General features: G+C 32.2%; 2 protein-coding genes across 3 annotated transcripts in view; one reads left to right on the forward strand and one right to left on the reverse strand.

The window, feature by feature from the left end:
* Positions 1 to 2,980, forward strand: part of LOC110028011 (ubiquitin-like-specific protease ESD4) — a 60,666-nt gene extending 57,686 nt beyond the window's left edge. Inside the window, exons 8-9 of one of the 2 annotated variants that reach the window (XM_020729700.1) lie at positions 2,488 to 2,560; positions 2,654 to 2,980. In XM_020729700.1, coding sequence (XP_020585359.1) covers positions 2,488 to 2,560; positions 2,654 to 2,716 — 136 coding nt within the window. In that variant the 3' untranslated portion in view covers positions 2,717 to 2,980. The remainder of the gene's footprint in view (positions 1 to 2,487; positions 2,561 to 2,653) is intronic. The other variant, XM_020729701.1, reaches the window with a different exon arrangement.
* A 2,460-nt stretch (positions 2,981 to 5,440) lies between these two features.
* LOC110027999 (ABC transporter C family member 4-like) overlaps positions 5,441 to 9,465 on the reverse strand; it is a 33,943-nt gene continuing 29,918 nt past the window's right edge. Inside the window, exons 6-7 of the mRNA XM_020729682.1 lie at positions 5,805 to 6,185; positions 5,441 to 5,541 (exon numbers count right to left, since the gene is read on the reverse strand). Of these exons, the coding sequence (XP_020585341.1) occupies positions 5,441 to 5,541; positions 5,805 to 6,185 (482 nt within the window). The remainder of the gene's footprint in view (positions 5,542 to 5,804; positions 6,186 to 9,465) is intronic.

The raw sequence follows: 9,465 nt of genomic DNA on the forward strand, positions 1-9,465 counted from the left end.
CCGTGCCCTCTCTATAGGACTTACCAGGGACCCTTGGATCCATACTCAAGATCGAATTAATTAAAGAGTCTAGATTTCTATCACTGCAATTAATCTTGATTGACCTCTACAATAGTTAGATATAAATAATACATTTCTCTATGAAGACTTAAGAGGAATTATTGTACATGGATGCACACAACTCCAGAATTCAATGAGAAGTTCGACACAAAGGTGTGTAAACTAAAAAAAATTCTCATACGGGTTAAATTGGTCACCAAGAGCGTGATTTAAGAAATTTACACTCTTTGTTAAATGTCAGAGGTATACTCAAGGGCAAGGAGATCGTACAATATTTTTCAGACATTCAAAGGATGAGAAGAAAGACATACTGATTGTACTTGTGAACAATATAATTGTCACCGAAGATGATGCAGATGAAATGAACCGGTTGAAAACATCCCAATCATCATTTTTGGAGACCAAGGATTTATGATCTCTGAAGATTTTTTTTTTTTTGTGTTATTTGTTAAATGTTAGAAGTATAATTTATAGTAAAAAAAATTGTTCTAGCAAGTTAAACGAGTCGGGTTCAGGTTAACCGTTTCTTAGTGTAGTCGGGTTAGGGTTGAGTTTTTCACCCCGTTTATTTTTCGGCTCGAGTCGAGTTGACCCGATTCAGGTCGAATCATTTTCGGGTTGGACTCGAACCCAACCCACAAATTGATGTCTTTAATTGTTGTTTCTCAATGGAAGCATGTTCTTGATTTTCTAAAGCAAATCAGGATGAGTGGATGTAGGCTTGTATATGCTCCAATTGATCCCAATCAAGAAACTGGGAGATGTGAAGCAAGGTGACTAGATGAATACAGCTCGATATCAAAAGTTAATGGGAAAGTTTATATTGTTATCACATTCATAACCAAATATCACCTTAGCTATGAGTTTGGTAAGTCAATCTATGCATTCTTCCTCTAAGAAATACCTCGAAGCAGTTAGCAAGATTCTTGGATAGACCTAATAAGTGCACTGGGCAAAGGCTTACTCTTTTAGAGACCACACGATAGAACATGGAGGGATACATTTATGTAGATTGGGTGGACTTAGTTGTTGACAGGAGACCGACATTCTAATATTGTCTTATGTCTGGTAAAATGTAATTAAATAGCTAAGTGAGAAATAGTGTGGTGACAAGGAGTAGTGTTGAGGCAGAATATCGGGCTATGGCTAAGGGAGTACGTGGGATGTCATCGTTGAAGAGAAATCTTGAAGAGTTGTGAATCCCGAAAAACATGCCAATGCAGTTGTATTGTGACAATAAATGTCATAAGCATTGCAAAAAATTTAGTACAACATGATCGTACAAAACATTTGGAGATTGATAAACACTTCATGAAATAGAAGATTGATTGTGGAGTTATTTGCATGCATTTCACTCCAACAATGGAATATATAGCAGATGTTTTTACCAAAGGACTTTTCAAACCTAGTTTTGAGTTCTTTGTAACCAACTTGGGCATGATAGGTATCTATGCTCCAATTTTAGGAATTTTGCTTTTCGTGTCTTATATTTTTATTATTTTCTATTTTTAGTAGTTTCTACCAAATGCCTCACCCTAGACTTTGGCAGCCTATTACTAGGGGTGTAAACGTGTCGAACACGAGCTGAGCCTCGTTTATATTTCATACTCAAGAAGTGTGTTCTTGTTCGGCTCGTTTGCTTAGCGAGCTGAACACGAGCCGTTCACAAACAAAAAGTCGTTTTGACAACCCTAATCACGTAGTCATAAGATGTTAAGGATTGGGGCAAGATTTAAAACATCATTTGAATCTAATTTAATAATTTTTATTCTATTTTCTTCATTAATACTTTTAATTGATTATAAATCTTTGTAGCATTGTAGTCAATTAAATTTTTAAAAAAAAAAAAAAATACTACTCATCAAATATATATATATAATTGATTAGTAGTATTTCGAGTCAAAACGAGCTGAACACGAACTAACAAATATTGGTTCGTGTTGTTCGTGTTACGAGCTGAACTCGAGCTGTTCGTGAACAACGAACCGTTTTGACAGCCCTACCTATTACTCAGATGCATGCCCATCGTTAAACATGGTTTACTTACAGACTAAAAGATTCATGCCTAAAATTCTGCAACGAGAGATGGTCTGCAATTTTTTTCGAAAACTGTGATCATATGCTCAGGTTGAGTAGCGTAGCACAAATATTGGTTTCTTCTGTTGTCAGCCATATTTCTGAAGTCATTTATTTCTAAGATGTGTGCTACAGTGATACTAAAGGATTCCTATGTCCTATGTTGGTAATCACTACACGTTGCTGCTCTAACTCTGAACTGTATTATATTTTTTAATGAATTATTATTATGTCATATGTTTGTATGTATCTATGTCTGTCTGTCTGTATGTGTTTGTGTGCGCGCGCTCACGTGCGCCATAACATTTATCATTTGCTATTTCTATATTTACAAGTTCTCTATTTCAACAGTTGGGACTGTGGTATGTTCATGCTCAAGTACATAGACTTTTACAGCAGAGCTTTGCCGCTGTGCTTCACTCAGGTTAAAAATACTGTGCCACGCTTACTTCTGTTGATATTCAGATATGATTTAATGTGCTATGCGGAATACATTTTGTGCCTTGTTTCCTTACAGAAACATATAGCTTATTTCAGAAAGAGAACGGCCAAGGAGATCCTTGTACTGAGAGCTGAATGAAAAGTGGTTGCATCAACTGTGCATATTTTACCACCTACAATTTGGTATGTTGAAGCAGTATGGCTCGGCAAACTGATTTAGGCTCCAGTTGGATGATGTATGATTTTAGATAGAATTTATCTTGCTGCAACTCATCCTTGGAGAAAAGAGAGATTTGTGTCTGTGCAATGATACATATGCTTTTGCATAAAGGGAAGTTTACATTACATACCACACAATTCTTATGTATTTACAAATCTAACACGCCAAGTTTGATATTTATGTTTATATCACCTTGGTGTCATAACCCTATGGATGAAAATATGTATTTCACTTTTAAAACAATAGTAATGGTGTTATTTTTTATGTGATGTTAAATATTTGAATGATATGCACGTAGGGCTGTAAATGAACCAATGCACTCAATGAACAACTCAAACTTGACTCGATTAAGATTTAATCATGGTCGTTCAAATTGGTAAATAAACAGCTTGAAACTTTTTAAAAGCTCAAAACTTAATATTCTAGTTAATTATTTTTTTTAATAATATATCTTATATGATACACGAGCTATCATCACGATTAATATCGAGTATTTACTAAGTTGAACAAGAAACGAATTTATTTGTGAATATAAATGAACAGGTTTGATTATGTTTTAATTTAAATTAAAATATATTCAATATATAATGTTTTTTAAAAACACTCAAAATTATATCTTTATATATTTATTTATTTTTAAATACAATTTTATTGGTTTTAATATATATATATAATTTTTATTATAATAATGTGTCTGAGCTTGCTCATATCCTATACTTTTAATGATGGATGTATCATATCATGCCGTTTTCATATGGTAGAACATAAGAACCAATGTTTGAGGTGGCATGCAATTGTGTAGGACGCTCCGTTGGAGGATTTTTGCTTAGGTGTGAATTGAAGCGAACTAGTAGGTCGGAGTAGGAATGGAAAATGGGGTGATTTGCAAACACGATATTATTTGTGAGGATTTTAATTTTATTTTTGTATGTAATATTTTACTATATAATTGTTATAAGAATTTATATTTATTTCAGATAAATTATTGATAGTTATATTTTAAATGTTATTTAAAGATTAGAGGAGTTACATAAACAAATCTTTAAATTTTTGGACATTCGCATGCATGCCACTTAGTTTTGTGTATTTACATACATGGAATGTAATTTTAGTAGCATTAACACTTGTGTAAGAGTTGTAACTTTGAGTGATCAAATTATTAGAATGTGTGATCGGATATTTCTGGTCTAATATTAAAAATGATGGTGATATTGATGGGATGTCATTAATAGGATTCAAGTTGGATTGAAATGGAGGGATGCATCGAGCCTATTGTGTTATAGAAAAGTTTCCCTAAAATTGAAAGGAAAATTTTATAAGATGGTGGTGAGATATATAATATGTTATGGTGCAGAATGCTGGCCTTTAAAAGAGAAGCATAAAACATTGATAAGTGTTGCTGAGATGTTAATGCTTAGGTGGATTTGGCTTGGCACTTGGAGAAAAAACCAGAAATGAATATTTTTGTGATAGGGTTGGTATAGCTTCAGAAGTAGGCAAAATTAAAGTCATCTTAGATGATTTGGTTACATTAAACATTAATCATTCTGATGATCCTATTAGGAAAAATAGAGATAAAGGCAGAGATAGACCTAAAAAAACTTGAATATATTATATAAATAAATGATCTTAATATGTTATAATTAAATAAAAATATGACACTCAATATGATGCAATGAAAAAAAAAAGATTCATGTATCCAACCCTACTTAGTGAGTTAAAGGCTTGTTGTTACAGTTGTTTATATCTAACGCCTAAACTTTACCTTTTATATTTACACCACCCAAATTTATCATATCCAATCAAAAATATCACCATTTTAACATCTAAAAAATGAAATACACACAAGTAAAGATTGAAAGTTGTGCGTGAAGGGATTAAGTGGCATGCATGTAAATCTTCTCTTTTTTTTTTCTAAGGAAGTTGTGCGTGAAGGTCAATTATGCTAGAGTTGTATTTCAAACTGTCACTCAGAAAGAAAGATCTCCATCAACAGTAGCATAGCTCCACACAAAAGTCCTTAATATTACATAAAACATATCATCAATTCTAACTTTCTAAAAACAATAAATATTTTTTCATGCATAGGCGACATCTTATAAATATAAAAAATAAAATTTAGACTTCAAACATGTAAATACACATGAATTGTATGACATGTATGCAAATCTTCCATAACAAAAAGATCTAAACGCAAAACATTAAAGAGATTTTTTTCGGGTAAAAATTGTGAGAACCAGTTCATAATTCTATATAAAAAAAAAATATTCCAAGACAAAATTGATCAAGTACCTGATGAGTACTAAACTAGATAGATAAGTTTCACTTATAAAGAAAGTTTTAAAAATCACTAAAGAAGCAAATAAGATCAAAATATGGCCAGTGTACAACGTACAGCATTGCTCAAACTGGGAGCACAGCCCCAAAATTTTGAGATCCTCCAACACCTTCACCACATAAATCGCTAATTCAGAAAATGTAATCATATTCCGCATTTTTATTCAAAACTGAAACAAGATGGCTCTTGGACTGATCCCCAATGTCCAGATGCAGATGCCCACGAGCAGAAGCAGAGGAACTTGCATTCTTCTCAGCATTATCCTTTGAGGTGACATGCGGGGCAATCAGTTTTCAGTTTTATTCTCACAGACCTGACGAGCGGTTGGCATACTCCTGAACTAATGCCCCAAAAAGTGAGGGTCTATTGATTAAATTCGCCGGAGCATCAAATTCCTTCGCTAGTCCTGTGGAAATTGACATGAACCTCAATGAAATCACAAGGTGAAGAGCGAATCCATATCTGTGGATTGTGGTATTTGGTGTTATTGTGGTGATGTTGCACCACAATATCACCACAATATTGCCAAATATCATCAAATCTGCACCTATCTGTATTTATCTTATCAGCACATTATATTTTTTTTTCAAGACGAGACACTGTTTCCATAAACAAAAAACTAGAGGGAAAGATGAAGTAGCAACAGTTCAGAACTTATGAAATGCTTACCTGCATCTACAACCAGCACTCTATTGCAGTCCATAACAGTGGGAATTCTATGAGCAATGCTGATAATGGTACAGTTTGCGAAGTCTTCACGGATGATCTTCTGGATTAATCCGTCGGTGTGTGAATCCACAGAAGCAGTTGCCTCATCCATGAACAAAATACGGCTTTTCTTCAACAGAACTCGACCCAAACAGAAAAGCTGCCTCTGGCCAACGCTCCAGTTCTCTCCATTATCAACGACTGAAAAAAATTGATAGATTCTTAAAAGAAATAGGGAAATATTTGTAGTGGTTAGTTTAAGAGTAGCTGAATTGCACATTCTCAATGTAGTTGGCATCTGTTGAGAGTGGGTGTTGATCATCCAGAGTGGTCCAAGTTTTTGTCAAATACAAACATCAATTAATCCAAAATTTTCGGTGCAATGATAATGTAAAACTAATTGAGCGAGAAGGAAGAATTGGTTCGCCCACTTTAGAATTTTTTGACAATCATAATAAAAATTGTCAAGATGTATACGATAAATTGCAGGAATCTCTCTACTGTCGGCTAGAGGATACAGTTGTAAAGTGAAGAACTTGTGTCCTAATTTTGCATTAAAATTTCGCACACCAACAAATAGAGAGAAAAGAATAGAGTTGACTAAATTTTTATGTGTAAGACCTAGGAAAATAAAAAATCACAATGTTTGACCCAAGAAAAATATTACATTTTACTTGTTAAGATTATACACATCTGATTTTCTTTTTAATTGGAAAAAAACTATATTACAAAATGATACACCTCACACTAGCTTTTTCTTTTATGATTGTGGTGGATGTGGTAATGAGAGTTGAAGATGACGGTTGAGTGAGGGCACTTGAATAATGATAGTTAGAGAATACTTATGTGGCACGAGGTGCTAATACAAAAAGAATGGGCCAACCACTAGATCATAAGTCAAAAAAAAAAAAAAATTTTGATCAGGGTTTAATGATCAGAAACGAGTTAAGGGTTTTAACTTCTTGAATACAGTAAATGTTATTTATAACTTGCATATTTTATGTATAATTTATATCAAGTGTTTTAGAAAATATTTTATATTATTTTTATAAGTTAATGATATGTTTTTTTAAAAAAAATTTAAATTTTCTGGCCATATCATAGAGGGAGTTGTTAGTATAATTTATATCAAGTGTTTTAGACAATATTTTATATTATTTTTATAAGCTAATGATATGTTTTTTTTAAAAAAAAATTAAATTTTCTGGCCATATCATAGAGGGAGTTGTTATAAAGCAATTATGAGTGGTTATTTCCATAAGCTGACATCCTTTCTTCTTCCCTCTCCTTTTCATTTGAATTTTCATGTTATAAAAGTTATAAATAGGTGTTATTTTGATCTAATAAATTATTATTGACATTTGTATTGATTTTTCAATAATTTTATGTCTACAACTCAAGGAAGGAGATTAGGTGGCTAAATTCTTATGCTACTTTGGTAAGTAGATACATTTCATGTCTTTGATTTTAATTCATTTTGTTATTGTAGAATTATTCTACCATGCCTCTATAGTGCTTCTAAAGTAATTATTTCACTTTAATCAACAAAAAAATCATATCTAATCTCATTAAAGTTTGGCCAAAAAGACCATACAATTGGAGATGGTCTTATTATCGTGGACTTTTAGAGCACTTAAATATTTTCATAAATTCTCATAAATTTCAGAATTAATCCACACACACCCCTCCATCAAATCAAGAATTGGATTCTTGGTTTCATCATTTGACCACTTAATTAAAAAAAAGAAACCTCGCTAAGGGATTTCGTTCAAACTAGGGCTTTCATCCCACCTACTATAATTTTCCAATTATAAACACCTTAGAAAACTATAGAAATTTCGAGGTTGCAACAAGAGAGAGTCCAAAACATATTATAATCATTTTGTAGCCTTCTTATTTAAAAGTTTTGGAGGATTAAACTCAAATATAAAATTATCTCAGTTTAATCCGTTTGACCTAGTTTTGAGATCGCATCAAATTCATCCACTAAACTTAATTGGATTGGTTCCACCAACTCGACAAATATACTAAGGACATTTTTCTTTTATTTCCAAGGGTTCTTACATTGGAATTCAAGCCCACATCAAATCGGTATCAAAGCCGAGGAAGGAAAACATTAAATGAATGTTCATAAACATATTATTTTTGAACTTTCATATTTGCATTTGGCCATTTATATGGACATCATAATTCTCATTAATTTTTTTTCTAAATATAATGCCTCTATTTGATGATATGATATATTTACTTCGTGATATCATAAATCAATGGCTATATATAAAAGATAAGATTATTAGATCAAAAAATGAATTTAATGAGAATAGAAAGGATATTAGAGATTTATTAAATGATTTAAAGGCTCAAATTGTAAGTAACAATTATTCTCAGAAAAATGAAATTAATATGAATTTTAAACTACAAGAAAAAATATTGAAGCCGCACTTAAAGTTGATATAATTGTAATTACTTTAATTCTTAAATCTCCATAATTTACTTCTAATGGCTTTCTACACAACTTTAATTTTCTTATATTAACTCCTCATAGTCATCATTCTTGTATTATTATGTCAATAATAGTACTGACTAGCAAAGGCTTAACTCATTTGTAGGAAATAAAAAAAATTATTGGTGGTGCCATATGATGAACTACCAACACCTATAGACATTTCATCACTTATTACATGCCACAAGAACTCTTCAAAGAAGTGTTAATTGAGGTCCAAAAAATATTGATGTTGCATGAGGTACTAATGCAAGAAGAATGGGCAACCATTAGACCATAATTAAAAAAATTGGTCGATCAAGGTTCAATGATTAGAAGCAAGATGAGGTTAAGGCCTTAGTTTCTTGAATGCAGCCAATGTTACCTATAACTTGTGTATTTTATGTGTTATTTATGTTATTAAGTGTTTTAGAAAATATTTTATATTATTTTTATGACTCAATATGTTTAAAGTGACTTAGAAGTGTAAATGGCTGGCCATACCATGGAGAAAGTGGTTATGAATGATTATTTTTATAGGTTGACCTAACTTCTTCCCTCCCTTTTTCATTTGAATTGTCATGTTGTAAAAGATATCAGTAGGTGTTGTTTTAATGTAGTAAACTATTATTGAGATTTTCTATTGAATTTTAGAGAGATTTTTAAGTGTGAAACTCAAGGGAGGAGGCTTGGGGGCCAAATTCCTAAAAGGGAGCGGTTGGGTTGCTTGTCTTTATTCTTATACTACTTTGGAAAGTAAAGGCATTCCATGTCTTTGACTTTCTTTCATTTTATCATTGTAGAATCATTCTACCGAGGCATTCGATGTCTTTCTTTCATTTTATCATTGTAGAATCATTCTACCAAGCCTTTATAGTGATTCTACAATAATTTATTTCACTTTAATCTACAAAATAACTATATCACAACGCACATTAAAATTCGGCCAAAATGGCTAGACATCAAGACCTAGCTTTATCAACTTTTGACATTTGAAGCCCTTAAAGCTCTTCATAAATTCTCATAAAATTTCGAAATAATCCACACACACCCCTCCATCAAAATTCAGAATTTCAGCTCCTGGTTCCATCATTTGGCCCCTCAATTAAACCAAAAAACATCACCAAGGGATTTCATTCA

This window comes from Phalaenopsis equestris, unplaced genomic scaffold (genome assembly GCF_001263595.1).
Source record: "Phalaenopsis equestris unplaced genomic scaffold, ASM126359v1 Scaffold000479, whole genome shotgun sequence".
In the NCBI taxonomy this organism is placed as follows: domain Eukaryota; kingdom Viridiplantae; phylum Streptophyta; class Magnoliopsida; order Asparagales; family Orchidaceae; genus Phalaenopsis; species Phalaenopsis equestris.